The sequence below is a fragment of the Vanellus vanellus genome, assembly GCF_965231255.1.
Source record: "Vanellus vanellus genome assembly, chromosome: 1".
NCBI lineage: Eukaryota > Metazoa > Chordata > Aves > Charadriiformes > Charadriidae > Vanellus > Vanellus vanellus.
The window spans coordinates 70,281,956-70,302,992 of NC_138905.1; the positions used below are offsets into that span (position 1 = coordinate 70,281,956).

At 44.1% G+C, this 21,037-nt stretch overlaps 1 protein-coding gene across 1 annotated transcript; it reads left to right on the top strand.

Annotated features, from left to right (window-relative positions):
* The first annotated feature begins 12,310 nt into the window (after positions 1-12,310).
* Positions 12,311-15,971, top strand: PEX26 (peroxisomal biogenesis factor 26). The gene is made up of 5 exons (XM_082498276.1): positions 12,311-12,604; positions 13,272-13,412; positions 13,788-14,101; positions 14,887-15,033; positions 15,633-15,971. The coding sequence occupies exons 1-5, from the start codon at positions 12,438-12,440 to the stop codon at positions 15,734-15,736; spliced, it is 873 nt and encodes a 290-aa protein (XP_082354402.1). The 5' UTR covers positions 12,311-12,437; the 3' UTR covers positions 15,737-15,971.
* The last annotated feature ends 5,066 nt before the right edge of the window (positions 15,972-21,037 follow it).

The window sequence follows — 21,037 nt, forward strand, 5'->3', positions numbered from 1 at the left end:
CTGAACACCAGGATAAGGCTGAAGTGAGTGCACACAGGTGGGCAATAGAGTCTCACAGGCATTTTAACCCACCAGCGTTTTAAGAGAAGCACGAAAACGTGGGGTTTTACATATAAAAAGAAGGTGGTGAACGACGTGGGATAAACCAGGCAAGGTGAAAGAGGATTCTGTTATACAAGAGCAGAGCAAACTGAAGAATTTATGATTAACTTATGTTAAACTCTGTTTGTTTGGGTTTTTTTGGTTTTGTTTTGTTTTGGTTTTGTTTTTAACTTTTCAAATAACAAAAGAGTGGATTTAATTTCTTCCCCTTTTTCTGTCATCAGACAGCTGTGCAAATATTTCAGCATGTGATTGTGGAAGCACAACACTGAAAACTTCTGAATTGTGCCAAGAGAAAAGTACAGGAAAACAAAAGGCAAAAGCCTGGAGTAGATCTAGCTGCCAGGATCTCCTGTCCCCAGGGGAACTACACAGAGGAAAAGGGAGAGAAAAAAGGAGAAGTCTGATAGCTTTCATTGCTTACAGTGACAGTATCCCAGGTCAGAAGGAAACACAGGTTTTTGTAGTCTTTTTGAAGGAGGGTAGCAAAGGTATCAGAGCAATTAGCAGTCTATTAAATGATGGCTTTCTTGAAGGTTGTTGGCTTTAGTCTGCAGCACCAACTGCTTGTATTGTACCTACTTAAGATACTGAGTTCTCAGATTGCAGGTAAATTGAAAACCTGACTTACACAGTGCCCTGTGTCAGTCTTTCAATTTGGGAAATCAGACCTACATGCTTGGTCTGTGGTTATACTGGCCCGGCATGAAACAGATCTTCTTCCAGCAGCTTAAGGGGTTCATCAGCAAAGCAGTGATTCAGGCCAGCTGACTAAAAACACATCTCTTCACAGGTTCGCTCAGGAGTTTATGCTATGTAAGTGTGGGCAGCAGGTGATAACACAAACCTAAATATGCCACAGCCAGGAATCAAGTTGCACTGATTCTCTGCCAAAGAATCCTATCTTCTTACTGCCAAAGAATCCTAGCTTCTTACTGCAGGGGAACAAATTAATCCATAAAAAAATTAGCTTTCACTTGCAGCATTCTCTGTCTTTTGCCATACTCAGTCAATGTTTCCTCTACATCAAATCACAGAACAGCTTTGTCTTTCTCTCCTGCTTAAGTTAAAGTAATAGGTCATGCCCTAACTATACCCTATCTCCCAGCAATGGCAAATGCTAAATTTTGCAAAGGAACGTATACTAATCCATCATGCTGGTGAGAGGTCAAAGGAACAAGATTTTTTCCTGAGGCTGGTCATCATTCTGTGCCCTGAAACACAGAGATGGTGATATCTCTCATTTTTGTTAGGCCCATATAACTGCCAAAGTTACTCAAACAAACAAGAAACCTTTGGCTGTGCGGCATGTAATCTCCCATCCCAGGGAATTAAGCAGGTGGTTATTAAAACTGCAATAACACCCACACTGTGAGCACATTTAAACCCTAAAGGAAGAAATTCTTCCTTCCATCAAAGACAGCAAAATCATTTAATGATTTCAGGAAGCCTTCATACTCCAAACTTCCTCTAACCATTTTCATTCCACTTCCATTTAATTACCTGAATGATTAATTAAGGTTAATCAGCTAATGTTTTGCACAGTGTTTTGAATAAGTAAAGCACTGTGCAAATCCTTGGCATGAATTGTTTATTAGGCTACTATTTATTTCACTGCTGTTACTCTCTGCACTCTTCCTATTCCTTTTCACATTTGCTTTCATAGGCAGGGTCTAGTGCTACCATGTCTATTATGTCTAGCCCAAGTTATGCATTCAGCAACACCATCCTCCTGCGGCTGTTTCAAGAATATATAGCTTTTCTGGCATCATCATGTGTACTTTTATGGAAACCGAGTTCACACTGAAGACCTTGTGCCCCGTTATCCACTTAAGAGCATTTTCACCTTACCCTCAGACTCCTATCCCCTGCCTGCATCTGCACAGTGGTGAGAACAGGGGGAGGCTCCCCTCACTTAGTACAACAGCAGAAACCAAGGGTGCTTGCAGCTCCTCCCAAAAGGAGATCAGTTTCCCAACCAAGTCCTGGAAACATCTGCAATTCTGTCCTTCCTTTAGGAAGCCTAACCAGGGCTCTCTTGATGACACAGGGGTGGGCACAGACTACAGCAGGGTCATGGTTAATGTGGCCTCCAAGGACAAAGAGGAGGCTTGTCTGCCACAGAAATCTCGCCCTCCTAAAAAAGGTTTAAGGCCACCTCCCAGCTTCTCCACAGTCTTGCATGACTCTGAGCAGGCCATTTACAAATAGATGTACAAGCGTTGATTTTGCGTTTCTCAACTTGCGGTTGTTTTGAGAGACCAGAGTCATGACTTTAAAAACCCAGACATATCCCTCCAGTTGAAATCAGTGGGCTCCATACTTACAGTGTCTCCAGATCCTGTGAGGTAAATGTACAAAATACTGGGTTTGCTTTGTTTTTCTTTAACTGTCAGCCATACAAATTCTGCTTTATAATTGAGAGTCAAGTCAAGTTCTTTCCTTCTTACTCATAAGTAACAGGCCAAAGCAGGCCACAGGGATGCCAAAAATATAACTCTTTGGAACTTGGTAAACAATTTTGTTGATACTCATGAAAACAGAGCAGAATCATTTTCTCTTAGTGCATTGGCTCTTCAGAGGTAATGACAGCTCATTTCTTTGAGTCACTGAACTGGGCAGACCCAACTGTGAGCACAACCAGGGCAGGCTGAGCTGGTGAATCTCATGATCCTTCTCTCATGTTCCAGTTTACTTTAACTCCTTCTAGGGTCTCCGAAGCAGAAGACTGTCTCACACTCAGAGACACCAAAGCAGCAAAGGACAAATCCAGAAATAAAGTACCTGTAATGTTTCTTTCTTCCTTGCCTAGGTCACTGCTAGACAAGCACAGGACTATTCCTTAGCAGAAATGTCAGTGCAGAGAATAAAAAGAACAGAGGAAAGCATGATAATCAATCTGCCCTCACAATCCCCCTTCCTTTTGTATCCTCACATTATAATCCGTTAGGGGCATGGTTTTGGGGGGACTACAAAGCCCTGCTTTCTTCTAATCCTTCTTGTCTTGGCCCATGTCAGCTCTGGAAGAAGACTGCTAACAGCACCGGCTGCCAGCCAGGGCAGCCATGCAAAGTGTCTCTTGCAAGTTCTCCAGGTTAAGTCCCACAGTGATGTCTAGGGTTTTCCCAGCACAACTGCCAGTCACAGTCCCCACTGCTGAGAAATGACGGGATTTGCAGTAAGTCAGCAACTGAGGAGCGAAGGACCAGAGAACAAAATGGAAGAAGAAAAGCAAAGGGAAGCAAATGGGCAGCGCAGAAAAGAAAGATACAGAAAACAAAAGAGAAATCAGAGCCACTTACTATGGTTTAACTCATTTGTAGCTGGCATCTCTAAACACCAGGAGAGTTAGTTAAAGCACCAGAAAGGTGGCATACGTGTCCTGGGACCTGTATGCACATATAGACATGGAGGCATTATACAGGCAGTATGGAGAATTCAAATACAGGGGTTTAAGTCTATGTACTACTGTGTGTGTGTGCATGTTACGTATATGCAGTACCAAGAAAGTAGAAAATCATGAGTCAGGCCTGGCATTATAACATGATAGGCTTAAAAACCTTAAGATTTTGAGCTTTAAAAAAAAAAAAAAAAAAACAGACAGGACTGTGAGTTCCTTTTCACTAAAATCGCAAAAGTGACAGAAAAAGGTGAGGATGAAGAGAAGTGGTTGCTGAAGTTTGTCTGTCTGCCACCCATTAATACCTGTGCTGGAGAAGGTACACAAACCTGCTGCTGTGCTCTCTGTCACTGTGCAGGGTACTGCTTTATTTGAAGAAAACAGCAAAGGCAGATTTGCCCTATCTGTCCTGACTGACGGCTTTCTCTGATGGATATAAACAGCAAATGATAAGTTTGGAACAACTCGCAGCAAAAGGCTGATGAGATGCTGCCTGAGTGCCCAATATAGAATGTAAGGACCAGCCTTGTGGAGAAGACTGGGCAGAAAGAAGAAACAATATATAAGACTTTTGACCTTTTTCACTGAATCAACACAGAAACAATATATGGGTCTTCCTTCTCTTTGGCTACAGTCGCTCTGGGAGAGCAGGGGAATTGGTTTCTGTGGCTCATTAATCCAGGCTACTGCTGTTTCATGGAGATCAGTGTATCATTTAATAGGGAGAAGCTTTTCAGCTCTGTGAGATTTTATCTGCTGATGGCTACCATGATATTTATAGACATATCCATCAGCGTAACAGCAGGAAGCAATTCTCTAGGGGTCGAATTGGGTGGATTCCCCCCATTTAAACTCCGTTATGGATGCAGCTTTCTGTATAGGATTAACCACTTAACTCACTGAGTCCCGAACATCAGCAGCTATTGTTCACAAGAACTGATGATCTCCACGGCTTAGTTGCGGGACCGTTGACTTGTTTTCAGCCTCAATTATCTTTTCAAAGAATAAGGTCCTTTGTTAACCTCTGACTTGCTGAGGAATGTGTAGGCAGCCTATTAAATACTTCACAGCCCTCTTTTAACCCTACGATTCAGGCAGCTCTAGAGATTTAGTCCCATGATTGTCCTATTTCTGACCAGTCTGAATCTTCAACTGTCACATGAATAGCAAGACCAGAGAACCCGTTTGATCATAGCAAGTTTAGGAAAATAAACAGCAGTGGCTGTTTCAAGGCAGAAACTCTGTGCATTTTATGCAAAGTGTTTTAATGCTTTCAGCCTAACTTTTGATAATGATTTACAGAGTATGCTTCCCTGCTAAGACTATTTTGAGAGTCGGCTCCTTTGGGGATTTAGCATGCACTGATTCTATCTCCTAAAATTATCCCAGTATCTTTCTAGTATTGAATGTCTTACGGCGAACACACCTTTTGGCGTGAGACAGTCTTGCAAGGGGAGCTTAGAACAGACCTATTGTTCCAGCAGCTCACAGGGCATAGGGAATGTTAACTGCTGCTTAATTTGACACAGAAAGACGGATGCTGACTCCTGGCATGGACAAGTGTTCTTGAATACAAATAACAAATTTGAGCTATTTAAGGTTTTGTTTCCAATCGCCAGAGCTATCATCAGTCATGCTTGTCCATCCACTCTCCCTTTCAAACTTACCATGACTTCCTCATCCCCTATTTCTCTTAACCTTCCCTCGTGTTTACAATGATCTCCACCCTCATGACTTGGTTGCATTCCTAGTGCCAGCCTGACACAACAGCATGCAGCTTTCTAGTGCTTCCTCACAAATATACTTAAGAGAAACATGAGAGCAGATGGTATCTATCCCTGAGTGCAAAAATTAAGTTCCCAATCTCTGGCAGAACCCACCATATTTTCCATCCTCGAAGGTCTCATGAAAGTTTATACATGAATCTTATTCCCATTACTTTGCTCTTAAGTATTTATTTTGATAGTGTATACAACTGCAGTGTACTGTTGCTCCTTTGCTTTACACTAGTCCATTTCTTTTCATCCAGATATCTCAGAACACTTCATAAATGCAACTTAAGCTACAAAACTAATAAGCCTTCTGTCAGGTAGGACAGACAAGGACATTATCAACTCTGTTTTATGAAAAGAGAAGCTGATGTTCAGAGAGAGAAAAATTTTATAGGAAGAAATTTCTAGTCAATAAACTCTACAACCAAGATGACTCAGGATAATTTTAATGCTTGAAATGTACCTATCCAAGAAACTTTTAATTTTCAGCTAAATCAAAACCCTTGTGCAAATATATTAATTAGTAGAATTGCTTAAAAAAAATATTACACTACAGAGCTCTTTAATCATCTTAGCAACATCTGGAGCAGCGTAAGAAGTCTTCATCAGGCCTCCCCCACCAGTGGCACTAATAGACCTTAAATGCCCTGCCCAGCCTCACTGGAGACTCTCACCCTGCACCTCCTGCCCAGTGGTCCTGGGGAGGGGGGCTCCATTTAAGCCCCATCCTTGGCACCCAGGCATGCCCTGAGCTACATTATAGCTGTGCAAGTCTGTGGCCCTCTCTCTGTCTCCTGGGTGGACGTTAGACCTACCTCATAGTCCTGCCTCCTGCTCCTCCTGACTGGACTCCTGGGATGGACCCTGAACCTAATTAATCACCTCGGCTTGTCTGGAGTGGTTGATGAAACCTGTTATCAGCACTCAACGCTGCCCACCCTGCTCAGGGCCTCTGGGTGCGACTGTGCCCCAGTCAGGGAAGACACTGCTCCTCCCTGCCCTGGGCTCACCCTTGGCCCCACAACTTGTCCTCTGCTCTTTCTGCTCCCTGGCACCCTCATCCCCACCACTAGGTCATTCTCATACTGGAAATGCTGGAAAAGATCTTGCAAGTGCTTCAGTGCAAAGCCAGCAAGCCATCTTGGTCCAAACCGTGATTTAAAAGCAGCCACTGACTTTGCAGTGAAGTGGCTGCCAAGCACTAACACAAGCTGTTGTGTTACCGCTCTCCAGACAGGCCAGTGTTGATCCAGGGTGAGCGTAAGTTACTGTGGGAATACCATGATGAATTCTCCTGGCTACATCTGCTGAAGGATGACTGCAGTGGGAGACGGTAGAGTTACAGCTTAAAGTTCACTTTGATAAACCAGAAATATTTAAAATACAACTTGCCCAATCTATGGTAGAGTTCCAAAAGATATTAATTACAGTTTATTAGCTTTTCTGTAATGTTTCAAGCGAGTTCTTTCAAGCTGTCTACACTGAGTTGTTTTTTGGAAATAAACATTTTTTGATCTAACCCTAAATGAGAAATTATTTCAGATTTGGTAATACAAACTGGGTTTTCAACATCTTCTGTGAACAGGCATCTGGAACAAAAAAGTATCTAGAAAATTTTGGCCTGCTGGACTCAGGCTGCTCTCAAAGCTGAAAACCTCACTGAGACAAGGGTTAGATTCCTCACAGGCTGCCCTTCCCCCAGTGCCAAGATGTAAACACGTATGTCTAAGGCTATATAAACTAATTAGACACCTAATCCTACCTCTGTCTGCATCTGGTATTGCCGAGAAAGACGAGAAGGAGCAGCAAGTAAAGCAGAAACAGAGAGAAAGAGAACATCAGCTCATCAGAGAAACAGGGGCCAATACACTGCTGGAGACATCAACTTTACACAAACTATAACTGTACCTCTCAAACCAATAAGACCCTGAAATAGCACACAGGTATTCAAAAGAAGGGGAGAAATCGTCCCCAAAAGAGAGGTGCTGCACTTTCATTGACTACATAAAAAAGCACAGAGGCAAATTAATAAAAAAAGCAATAGCTTCTTAATTACTGTATTGAGTTTGTGAGCAAATGGCAAGTAGGGAAGTCCAGCCCACAGCAGTTCTCCTGCCAGTGGGGCACACAGGGGTACGCTCACCATAAAACACAAGACACAAAGGTTGCATTAGCAAATAACCCCTTCCCAGGGGGTCCTCTCCCAAGACTCAGATGCTGCTACCGTGCAACTCTGTGGCACTGCTGTATTTCCTAAAACAACCTCTCATCACAGCTTTTGTGAGCATTGCAAGACCTGGCCAGATAAGAGCCAGGACCAGCAGCCTGAGATGCAAAAGAGTTTGTTAACTTCTGTGTCATTTTCTGTGATTTCCCATTCAAGATGCAGAACATGCATTGTCTGTTTGTGGCGATAATTCACAGGAGATTGCGGTACATGTGCATTCGAAATGAGGGACAGACGTTTGTCAAACACTGAAAAAAGAAGTACTGAGAAGTTAAGAAGCTAGGTTAAAAATGAGAAGAAACGTGTTTTCTCAGATTGCCTTATGGTACAAATACTTTCAGGGTTCATGCTGCCAAGCACTTCTCCCAACTGTGAGAGCATGTTTGTTTTTGGAAAAGAGGAAAGGTGGAGATTAATGGATGACAACTGATTGTGGCAGGTGGGGCTCTGAGAAGAGGTATTAACTATTAGAAGGGCTTGCAACCCTAAATCAGTGAGAAAAGAGATGCAGTGCTAGGCAAAAAGGATTTAATTGACCTACAGTGATGACAGGCCTTAGTATTTTCTCACAGATAATAACTGGTTGCAGAAAAGAAGATGCCTTAGGCCTTTAACCAAATTGGTCACCTTAAAGCTATGAAATGCCCCACCCAGCACTAATTATTACTATTATAACAGTAACAATGAAATCAAAAGTAACAGCTGTTATTCTTTGACTGCTGCCTTGCCAAGGCTGGTATTTTGTTTGATATGGAGCAAAGAAAGAGGCTTAATCAACTTAAAATTGCCCTTTGTTTTGGAAAGCCTTTGCCATTATCTGAGTAAAAATCAAGTTTAGACAAGTTGTGAGAACAACTCTGTGTTTCCAGTTTCCCAATTTCCAGCGTTTACACCTTACACAGTATTTGTGAGTCCATGATGAAGGTTAAAATAGCGATTTGCTCATATTTTTATGATACCCCCCAGATGGACTGTGGCTGTGACTACCCCTGTAGTTGCCTTTTCTGCCTTCTACCATCCTCACCTATTGTTTGTATGGGATTTCATGCAGCCAAAATAAGAGGTGACTGCTTTTAAAGACAATAACTAGGGACATCAGCAGGTGGTCTCAAAATCAGGTGAGTCACCTCTTACTAGTTCTATTTTTGAAACAACAAAATAGGTTTGATTCTGTGCCACCATGCTCGGTGAGATAAGAAAGCGGAGCATCACAATCGGCCATCTGTTCAATGCACAGCCAGAAAGCGTTCACCTTCACCCAACCCAGGGCTCTGATGACCTCCTGCCAGGAGGGAGGGGAGCCCTGAATCTGGGTTAATTGAAGGGATCTTCAGCCAGCTATCTTCATATTTAACAGGGATGTATTGCTCATGGAAATGATGAGCAAATTACAGGTTCTGGCATGTCATGGTCTTGCCAGACCCAAACAGAAGCACATGGTGATAATGACAGAGCACTGCACGCTGGGATCTGCGGTCACCATGGACGTCATAGCTTTATTAAAGAGTTGCTGATAAACTACAATGTACTGCAAAACTCTACATCTTTCCCAGAAACTATCCTTTTCTTAGTTGTGTTTATAATGCTTTTTATAGTTTCCAGCTCTGCTGTTTGTTTTATATGAGTGTAAGAGGGCTTCTTACTCTTCAAATAAAATCATAGGGCCTCACTGTTTCTAGCTCAGTCTCCCTAATGCTGCTAATCTCATATTAACAGCCTACTGACACAGAAGAGACCACAGAAAAGACTGATTGCCAGCTCTCTGGCCCTCTGACCGTGTGCTGGTCAGATCTGGATTAATACTTGAGGCGATTTGCCTCAGGAGGCCTTGTTACAGGTGCCTGTAACTCTAAACTCTCCTTGAACTGCCTGGCAGGAGAGGGAGGAGGGGAGCTTGTGAATCCACAGCTGATGCAAGCACAAACAAGGCCCCTCTGAAACTCAGTTTTCCTAAAGAAAAATTAGGATGGCAGCCGCAAAAAAAAATCCTTGATTTCAGATAAAAGGCAAGGAGCTGGGCATCAACGTCCTACCCAGGACACAGAATCCACTGCAATGCTCCCTCTTACTATGCATCACTGGCAGCAAGTTTGCTTGACTTCAGCTTTTCTGATTATGAGAAATGGTTATCCAGGAGCACAGGCAAACATGCTGATTTCCTCCAGCATTTGTCTAGCGGTATAGCCCTGCCGAGTAGGCTAATTCAGATACAAAGAGTGACTCTTTAAGCTTTAAAACCAGTTTAAGCTGTTCACATTTAAGGAAAGATGGAAAAACAGCATCATTCTTACTTGGCAACAAGTGTCCATGTGACAGTTTGGTTCGTGAGCCCAAACAGCCTCAGGCTCCTCTCCAGGGCTGGGCTGCACCTCCTACATTCGCAGCACTGTGCTGTGCAGACTCTGCTGCTCCATGACCCTACATAGTAGGAGGAGGGTGCTGGGATGACGGATCAGGCTGACCAGCTGTGCTTGACGTCACCCAGCAGAAGAGAGTCCACGCGGTGCATCTGGGTTGCACAAGGAATATGCCCGACTGCCAGGGAGAGAAATGGAGGCAGAAGCCAATCGATGCTGCCCACGGCCAGGTCAACCTCCAAGACTTTGCGCGTCCCCGAGTCTGGAAGCTAGAGCATCTCTCATCTCCACTAAGATGATTCTATTTTGGAGTGGTTTCATTTTCCTCGTTAATAAATTGCCAATAAAATAGGTAATTGTTCCTGGCTTGAAGTTAAACAATCTGGTTACTGAGTTACTATTATTTGCAGGTCAGAGAGCTGCAAGAGGTTTGGCCTTCAAGGCACCACACTGTCCCCTCTAGGAAGAGGGGTGAAGTACAAAAACATTCTACCATACCTTACAGAGAAATTAATTTTACCTATAATTATTGTTATTACAAGGCTGCTTGTTCCACCTTGGCTTCTGAAAAAAAACACACTGCGACCCCTACCTCTCCCCAACCCTTCCCTGCCTCTAGCATAACCGCACGAGTGTTGCAGCTCACATATCTTTCCATAGGCCTTTATTAATAAGGATCATCTGCAAGGAAACAGGATCTGACTCACTCCGCAGCAGCTGCTCCTGCTGCTCACTTCCCCACCTGAAACAACAGTCCCCTCTTTCAAAAGTCGCCTCCATCACCACAGTGGCCAAATCCAACATCACCACGGCAATGCTGTGCTACTCTTCTAAGGGACAGAATATTCTTGGCTGCTCCCCGCAAAAGAAATTCTTGAACCATATCTTTGCATATCACAAACTTACCTTGTTTTTGTGCTGTCTCGGTCCCTTTCTGAGTCTCAGTAGGGAGTACGCAGCCAGTGTGAGTCTTTTTCAAAATTGATTCCTTATCCATATTTGGGAATTTGTGCTGGGCACTAGCTGGTACGAGGCATGTTGTTTCCACAGTGCACTTTGGGACTTGTAGTTCCCAAAAAGGAATGTTGTTTTCCAAATTGCCAGCGCCAAGCAACAGAAGTCTGAAATGCCTTTACTCTTGCCTTGGCTTAGCTGCTGGGCCCTTCCTTTTACAATGTTTCTGCGCTGTGTTTTTGCCTTAACCAGCCTGGATCCTCCAGGAACTTCTTCCACAGTTAAGGGCACAGCGTGCAAACCCCTCGGATGCCCTGCTGCGCGAAAGCTGCTGCTGCTGCTGCTGCAGGGTGCATGCAGGGTGCTGCTGCATGCATGCAGGCACCGTAAGGGGCAGGTGCGTGGCCCTGCCTCCTGGAAACACCTACCTATAAAAACGGAGTTATTGGCCAAGTTTTTAATCACGCTCTCCATGCCTTCTTCCCTGCTTCCCACACCTGACTGGCATAGAAACTCCCCTTTAAGAGATGTGTTTCACTTTTTAACATGCTATGCATTAGCGTATTTGATTTTTTTAACTAATCCTAGCAGGGGGTCAGCGTTACAAAATAAATCCACCCCGCCTCTCCTGCAGAGATTCATTTCCGAAGAGAGCTTGCACCGGCTGCCACAGTTACCTCGTAACCAAGACACCCTACTGTTTTTTAAATAACAACTAAAGAAGAATGCGAATCGCTGCCTGTTAGGGTGCCGATGGAGAGGCTGTTATTATGCCCGAACGTTGGTTTCTTTAACGGCGTGACGTGCTTAAAATCCCACGGGTGGGGGGGTGGCTGAGGAAAAAGCCCACGAAGGAAGAGGAGACCGGGAGAGGAGGGCACCCATCACCCTTCCCACCCCCTCCGCGACCGCGGCCTCCTCCGGGGCCGGTCGCTCGGCGGCGACACGCTCGGGGCTGGGCTGACGCCCGGCGGCCGCGGCGGGAAACGGCAGCGGCCGCTGACGGGGCTCTGACCCGCCCATTGAGGAGGGCAGCCGGGGCGGAGAGCGTTGGCTCGGCGGGTTTCCCCCTTGGCAGCCGCACGAGTGAGAAGCCGAAGGGGTTTTTGGCAGGGACCGGCACCGATCCCCGGCACGGCACGGCTGGAAGCGGCGTGATCCCGCGGCCGCAGCTGCTCGGAGAGCCCCGGGAGACCCTTCTTTTCACCGTCGATCCTCACAGAGTCAGCTCTGCCGCCGCCGCCCGGGCTGCCGGCGGGACGGCTCCCCGGAGCCACCCACCGCGCTGAGGAGCTGCCGCTCCTGCGCCTCGCCCCGGCGGACCGTTGATGCCGCCCCCGCTCCCTCACGCCGCCGACTGAACTACACGTCCCGCCGTCCCGCGGGGCGGGCAGAAGATGGCCGCCGGGGCAGCCCTTCCGCTGCCGGCAGGCGGTGGCTCCCTCACGGCCTTCCGGGGTGGCGGGAGGCTGCGGTGACCGCGGCTGCCTGCTCCAGCGGAGCCGAGCCCCGGGGGTGAAGGGGCGGTGGCCGCGCTGGAGCCAGAGCCGGGCGAGCGGCGGGCGGTGGGGCGTGGGGAGGGCGGCAGCAGCAGCAGCCCTCCCGGTAGCCCTCCCGCCGCCGCCATGAGGAGCGAACCCCTGTCCTGGTCCCCGGTCTCGGCCCAGGCGGCCGCGCTGCTGGAGGAGGCGGCGGACCTGCTGGTGCTGCACCGGGACTTCGCCGCCGCCGTGGAGAAGTGTGAGGCGGGCTGCGACAGCCTGGGACCCGCGACCGGCCCCGGCCCCGAGAGGTGCGAGCGTGCGCCGAGCCTGCCGAGCGGGGACAGGGCCGTGCGGGGGAGCGGCCTCGGCGCCAGGCTGGCTCCCGACGGCAGGCCGCGTCTGCACAGCTTGTGGGTTTATTTTTTTGTAAGAGAAAGCTTTTTGGGTTTAATAAACTTTTTTTTTTTTTTTTTTTTTTTTTTTTTTTTGTGGCGAGGGGTTAGGAATCTCTCAGGTCCAAATATGAATACTATCTGTATGGATGGCAGTAGCACCGATGGGCCTTGCTGTGGCTTTGCTTAGTTTTTTTTTAATTATCTAAATTGCTGGAGGATGGCACTTGTTGCCAAAAAGTGAGTTAGTAAGCGTTTAAAACCCGGCTTTGCTTTGGCTGCCAAATTGATAATTTAATAAGGGCCTGTCTGTATTTATGTGTTTTGTATGAAAGGATCTGTGCGCGTTTGAGGGAAGCAAGGTGTACCTAGGAGCCTTCCCCGAGTTCTAGAGATACAGGCTCTGTGCATCTTCTTGGGGGCTTGAATTTTGCCTTTTCATCAGGGATGGGGAGAGGGGAAGGGGGGGAAGCAGCTGTTGGAGAGCTGTAGAGTACCTAGGCTAGGCTGCCTCTCATTGGAAAGGATGCACGGGGAAACGTGGTTGTAAGAAGTGCTTATTTAAGTGTCTTTTCGTTACCAGTTCTGCAGAAGTGAAATGCTCCCTTTGTGTTGTGGGGATTCAGGCGCTGGCTGAGATGAACCGGTGGAGAGAAGTTCTGTCTTGGGTTCTACAGTATTACCATGTCCCTGAACACCTGCCTCCAAAAGCTCTGGAGCTGTGGTGAGTTTCTGTCAGATACATAGGCCTGCCATTAGTTTGGTTTAATAGCAGGGCAGAGTTGAATATTGTGTGATATTTTCAGTTTGCGCGGTGTGAGGATGAAAGCAGAACCTGGGACAGGCCTGTTCTTGACCTGTGTGTGATGGAGCATGCCTGCAGGCCAGCAGATTGTGTCATGGTGAGAAAGTACAGAAGGGGTGATGCTGAGAAGGTAACATTAGTGGCTGCACCTATTGTCCACCTTAAAATCTCTTGTGTTTCAAGCGTAGACCCTGATACATGCCTTCATGATAGCTGCTTGTGCGAAGTAACTGTCAGTGATCTCACCTTCTACAAAGAGTTAGTGTTTTCTAGTATTTCTTTTTTGTATTTCAGTATCCTGTTATACAGCAAAGTGAGAGAGCCCCAGGTGATGCTGGAGGTTGGCAGTAGCTGGCTGAGAGACCAAACCAATAAGAGCCTCCCTGAGTATGGTTCATTGCTGGAGCTCTATCTGTTGCATGTGTTGCTTCCGCTTGGCCGGTTTGAGGGGGCAGAAGAGCTTGTACGTGGCTGTGATGTTTTTGACAACGAGCAGCAGCTAGTGTTTCTCAGGACCATTTGTGAAAGCCGATGTCAGTGGACTCACCGGGAAGAGATGCGCTTGGCTGCTGAAGAGCAGCAAGATGCAGCAACAGAAACTGTTTTGGGTAGGCTTTCCCTCTGTTGTTAGTTCTTCTCTTCTTTTTTTATAATTTTATTTCAAGCTAGTTAGTCCCTTACTAACTAAGGGTAGCAGGTATTAACTGTGTATTAAGAATGTTGTCATGACAAAGCAGCTATGAGGAAATCCTGTTGTGTATCCCAGCAGGAAATGGAAAACTTAATGATCCATTAATTACAATTACAAAGCATATTCAGTCTCTGCCAGTGTCAAGAGATGAGAATTATTTTCCAGATTCAAAAGCACTTCAGAATAAATGTTGGGGGGTTTTATTTTATTTTTTTTTAAGGTACAAAAGGGAAACTGAAACTACCTAGCAGTCCTTTAAGGGTACATTTCATTGGCTCTGTGTATGCTCTGCTTTGTCTCCATTTACAGTCAAGCCCACGTAGAATAATCATGTCTGATATTTAAAGTACTTTTCCTCCTCCAGAACTGGAAATCACTTGATGTTATCTCCCAGGAGAGAAACTGGCACTACTGTGGTATAAGACAATATACTAAAGTAGATGCCTAAAAAAAAAATGGTACAATGAATTGTATTACAAAATTTTACTGTTTCTCTGGTCCCTGTTGGAAAAAAAACCACCACCACCACCACCAACAACAACAACCAACAAAAAAACAAAAAACCCAAAACCAACCCAACCCAACTCTTGTGCAGTCAAGCTAAGAACAGTCTTCAGTATCTTAGTTTCTTACTATCTGTATCTATGTGATTACTTTTTTTACTTTACTTACCCTAACAACTTTTCTGTTCTTGTATTCTAGGTGTTTTGTCCCAAAAGCTCTTGACCATGTTAACATTGCTACGTAGAGCGCTGAGATCCATGTCAAGCCACTTCTATTTACTTCCTTACAAAAAGATGCTCTTGGCTACTTTTCTGCTATACCTGGTGGTGGTGAGATTAGACCCTGGTACAGTATTAAGATTTCCAATTTTTTAAATTCCATTATGATTACAGAGAAGAAAATAGTTACTTTTAATAGATTTGATCTATGTAACTGTCTTGTCTTTGGGAGACACAAAAACTGGGTGATTAGGAACTTACTGTCAGGCTTGTTTCTAATGTTTCCAGTTGCAATCCATGTAGAAAGATGTAGCTCTACGAAAGCCAGTTTTCCAAAAATGGTTATTCCATCCTCAGCTCTTACCAACAGACCAGGTACAGACTGTGAGAGGCAGGGCTGAGCTGTCCTAGATTCAGCCTTTGCCTCAGTCAACTTGAGGTGCTACAAGGTGAATGTCTTCTGGGAGAGTGATTGCCTCATGTTTCCCCTTCTGCTGGGTGGCAGGTGCTCCAGAGCTATTCTGCAACTAATCCATTGGAAAATACTGAAGGCGGTTTGCTAGGGGTGGGAGCAGTGCCTGAGTGAAGGCTCAAGTACTGAAGGAAGACAGACAACTAGGTTTAGATTAATTCTAGTTGGGATTAGTTCTTTCTTAATATGTTTAGTGTATCTTAGTTTTGCCTTTTATAATGAAAGGTTATTTTGCTTTTTGTTTTGTTCTCCAGCTTCTCCCACAGCACTGCCATTCATTTACAAACTGGTCCAGCTCTTCCGACAGGCTTGGACAGCTGTATTTTCTCCAATCCATAGGCGTCCGATTCAAGACTAAGTGTATTCTGTCACAGAATTCGTTTTTTGCTGCTGCTGTGAAAGTATCAGCTTGTCTTGAGGGTGTTATCAGGCTCTTCAAGGAGTGTTGAAATCAGTGTCCTAATTGAGATGACCATCTGTGAACTCCTGTGTGGCGATTGATACCTTTGTTTCTTCAGACGGGGAATCGTGTTGTATGAATTTTGAAACCATGCCAAGTATTCGTGATGTTTTGCTTGGCTCTACAGCACCATTCTGTCCAACACCAGGATAAAGCCACCCCTTCCATAATTTACAACTGAATAAGAATCCTCTTTTTCAAGCACTTTTCTTTGGATGGAGCTCTTGACTGAGGGCTGTGCAGCCAGTTATGAACTATAGAAGAAGGTTTCATCTTTGCAAATGCTGAGCAGTTCTCTGAACAAGCGAAATAGCATTCCCGGAGGCATGACTGTAAAGGGCAGCAGAATACCAATAATTAGGGGAATATTCTGTTTTGCCTGAAGACATCTGAAAAGCCCAGTTCCTGCAGCATGGGATTTAGGACAAGCACGTGCAAGAAAAATGCTGGAGAAAGGGAAGCCTGTTGCATTTTGAAGGCCATAGTTTCTCTTGTGACTGATGCCTCCTTATACGGGCACTCTTGATTTTAGTCGTATGCAAGCCAGAAAGCCAACGTGGTGGGCCACAAAGACTGTTGTGCTACACCTACTCTTCTTAAACGCAAATTACAGCACTTTGTGCTTGCCTGATGCATAGTAATTCCTAAGAGCACGTGGTGGTGGTAAGGAAATAGATTTATTTTTTTTTTAAATTATATTCTGTATTCTTGTCTAGTTGAACAACTGAAGTTGTTGCATTGTTTTACTCTTTCCCTACCTCTTGCTTTGTTTACGTAGGTATGCAAATGTCTCTGTATGTCTAGAATCTGCTTCCCCACCCCCCCATTATCTGAAGTCCTGGTTTATGTGGGAGCGATTTAGCAATGCTTTATCATTCAGAACAAAAGTTCATTAATAGGTAGAAAGAGGTATTTCTCTGAGATCCCAAAACCTTCCCCAGATCTGTGGCAAGAAAATTACTGTCTTTGCAGAAGATCTGTCACCAGACCGACCCCATTTCTGACCACTTGGCCAGAAATTGGAAGTTTGGAGTAGAACATCCATTTCTTCTCCATCCGTCCACCTATCATCAATTGACAAAGGATAAATTCCAAAGGAGAGAGCACTGACCTACTTAAATATTGCTTCCACTGGAGCAAACTGTTGCGTGCTGGAGAGGCAAGTTAAAGGTAAGGAGCCTTTGTGGCAAACAAGTAGTCTGCCATCCCAGTGTCAGTGCCAAAAAGGTGCAGGCTGACTGACATCAGCCCAAACTACAAAATGTTGAACAAAGCAGCCTTTTTGGTGGGCAAATTCTATCCAACACACCAAACCTGTGAAAAGTAGCCAATATAGATCCCAGTACAACAGTAGTCCCCTTCAGGTTGTTCCTTTGTCTCTAGTAGTTGCCATACGGTGAGCCTGTTGGTGCCTTTAAACTGTGTGCAATCTGTGGCTTTGTTGTCTACCGGGCCAATTTGAAAACTGTTCTGCGTTTAGTTCTTCTTGGATTATCCCAATAGAGAAATACTGCAATACTGATGTCAGATAAACTGAGGCAGGTCATTCGTGAATGCGGTAATGACCTTGCTTAGTTGTCTGAGAGTAAAAACCAAACCAACCCCATAACCATCCCCAAAGTTTTTAGTCTCTGCTAGGACTTTACACCAGGTTAAGTAGCACGTAATGCTTCACCATATTAAAAAGTTATTTCTTATACACTCTGCGCACATAGGGAAGAGCTGCTCTTGATATTGCTAGATGGTTCCTGTAATCCAATTGTAAGTGTAGTTACAACTCTGCAGCCAACAGTTGATGGGAAATGAGGTAGAATCAAACATGGAGGCTCTGTCTGGAGTTAAGCTCTTTGAAGAAATGACTAGGTTGTATCTGCTGGCTCCCTACTTTGCAAGGCCTCACTTTTACGTACTTTATAAGCCAGCGAATGAAATAGCAAACTTCACTCTAAAGTCAGGCCAAATTCTCACCAAATTGACTGTTCAGGTAACAATCATTTTTTGCTGTAATTTTCTATTAATGTTTTTATTTAGATGGCAGAGATGCAATTTTGGAGGTTGGGACCAGTGGTCTGAGCAGGCCATATATTACATTTAGAATTCTGTTAAATGTCATAGGCACTCATTTACCAGGACTCTTCAACTTGATTTTAAGTGTAGGTCGGTAACCTTCCCTTTTTTTGAGTACTACCAATTTTGCATTTGTATTGTCTTTAATTCATCATGAGAGGGCAAGAAGGCAGAAACAAGCTGTCTGAGGTTTTTTGCAATTAATATTAAAACTGCAATATTTAATTTTTACAATAAAGTGACTACTGATTTATCTCTTTGTAGAGTTGCTTATTTGTGCTGTGATTAAATATATGAAAACTTTTGCATTTAATGTATTGATACTCTACAGTTCTCAAACAATTTCCAGAAATGTTTCACTACATGCCTCATTGTACAGGCATATTTGAATTAAGTAGAGGACTTGGTCAGTGTGAATCTGATGAGATTTAATCAACTGATGATGTCAGTAGGGTATAAGTCTGCATTTTCATAGGAGTTCAGAGAGCGGTAATTACCTTCTGTGTAAGATAGAGCATATATATATATTTTTTAAATATGTAAGTGTCTCTGTATACGTTGGGATGGCCAAGACCAGTACTACCCAGAATAAAGTACCTGGTATTTATCTTCAGCTGTGTTCTTCTCTGTGCTTTCATTATATCATGGACGGAAAAGACATATAGCCATGGGGATCCTACTGTTGAAGCCTTGTTGGAGAAAATGTGTGTGTGTCCCATGTGTATGTGAACTTTCCGCTAGGAACTCCAGATAAAGGAGGAAATTATAGTTTTGCTTTTTTTGTTTTGTCATCTTCTTGCTAGATGCAAAAAACTTGTATTGGCCTATATTGTAGGCAGCTGAAAGGCTGAAGATCAGTTGTCTATAATCAGATGAACAGAGGTCACAAAGATAAGGAATGGCTGGCAGAAAGATGAGGTTGTGTGCCTTAGCACTGCGAGACAAGAAGGTAATCCTATATATGTACCTTGTCCACAGATGATCAAATAGTCAAGTGGAATTCCTTGCAGTTCAACCTGTTCCCCAACTCATTTCAGTTAGTGGAATCTAGTTAAGTTAGCTCCATGTCCACCATTCATCTACAGTTGCCTTTGTCAGAAAGATGCCATTTAAAAATGATGCCACCTTTTGTGGCAATGGAGAAATTTTGAAATGGTTAACAGTCTTTGTAATTTTTTAAATGAGTTATCAGTAGCATATTCATCAGTTATTAAGACTTTTAAGCAAGGAAACCAGTTATTTGTGGAGATGCTCCACGTGTGTTAAAATTCTGGTTACTAATACCAGTTGTAACTTTTTCTTGTTTGTTTGTTTGTTTTTTAAACCAAGGTTTAGCTTGGAGAATTAACTGGGAAGGATTGCTTAAGAACAGACTTTAGGGCTGGGCCCCACACATGGCTGAAAGCAGGCTGTTCCTGTAACAGGTGAGTGGATGAAATGGGATGGTTGCCTGGGAGAGATTATGACCTCTCCTGGCTACACTGTGATGCTGCGGGGCTCCTGCCAGCGAGGTGTAGATGCTGTGCCACCTTGCACCAGGCTGCTTACATAGCAGCAGAAACATCAGTAACCAAAGCTGCCACTACCAATCAAGAAAGGAAGCACGCAAGAGAAACCATGGTAAAGAAGAGAGTCAGATTATTTTAGAATACTAGTGTAGAGCCAATCATAGAATCATAGAATGGTTAGAGTTGGAAGGGACCTTAAAGGTCATCTAGTTCCAACCCCCCTGCCATGGGCAGGGACACCTTCCACTAGACCAGGTTGCTCAAAGCCCTATCCAACCTGGTCCTGAACACCTCCAGGGATGGGGCATGGATTTTATGAGATAATGAGCAATGAGTTTGGCCTTCTGTTTTCCCCTGCTCTGGTTGAGATCTGAGTGAAGGTGGGAAGGCTGAAGTGACTTTTTTGCTTTGTTTTGGGAGCAACAAATGTCGCTCACAGTGTACAAACAAACTATTGTATTAGCTTCTTGGTAAATAATTTTAGAGTCCAACATGTACAGCTATGTTTGTGTTAATAAATATATTATAAAAGAAATCATATGCAAAAAAAGAAGGATGGGGTTGGAACTTATTTTTCCTTTTTGGGTAAAAGGTACTCTGGATGTACTTTGAATACAGTATGTTTAACCCTGTGTTAATGGCCTTTTCCTATTAGCTTGTGAGTATTAAGAGCAAAGAAGTGTGGACATTTCCCTAGATACTCTATAAGACTGGATGGGAATCATCTGCTGGAAGATTTGTATTCAAATATACCATGCCCAACAAGAGTGTTTTTGAGACATTCCTTTAAATTCACAGTACTTGGGAGTCTGCATTGCAATCTACAGAGGGAGACACGCTTCTTTTTCTTTTAGGATATGATACTATATTTTGTGTTTCAGATATCTGTTATTAAACTATGTGCATGACACAGTACTAAACACTTTAGAAACTGGTTATTGACTGAACAGCTGTGATTACAGAATTGTATGTATGAGAAGGATTTCTCAAGAAATTAATTTAGTCTGACATGTAAAAAGTACCAAGTCCTCTGAGTATCAAGTTAACTCTTCACATGTTAAATTGAATTAAAAGTACTCAGAGAATGGGCTGAAACAATCAATGGTTGAAATTAATTAAGGTGCTAAAGACACTTTAATTCTAGTTCCTTTAATTTCTACAAACCTGTCTTCCACCTGTCCAACGCACATGGTCAACAGAAGCTTGAGACATCAGAAGATACTTCATTCCCTTTGCTTTATCTATGTATCCATAAGGCAGCATAGATGTGTCTTGCCCTGGATAACTGGGTGTGGCTCATAGTCCTTAGCTGGGACCTACTGTTGCTTATTTTGTGTACCCATACACTGTTTTTCTATCTGTATGGGCTTATGTGCACTTAAACATAGATCCTGTGTATTGTACACCATGTGTAGGCAAGGCTGCAAATCTCTAGGTGGTGTGATTTTTGTTTCTTTCTATGCACAGCAAAACATTTTTCTTCCTATTTGTACATAAGTGTCAAGATTCCAGTCTTGTGGAAAATTTTGTAATTGTTGGTTTATTTAGGGTTTCAGGTAAGAACAGACTCTTAGGGTATTCACTGGTTCTTCTCACCATTTCCCTTGTCCTGTCCTTTCAGCAT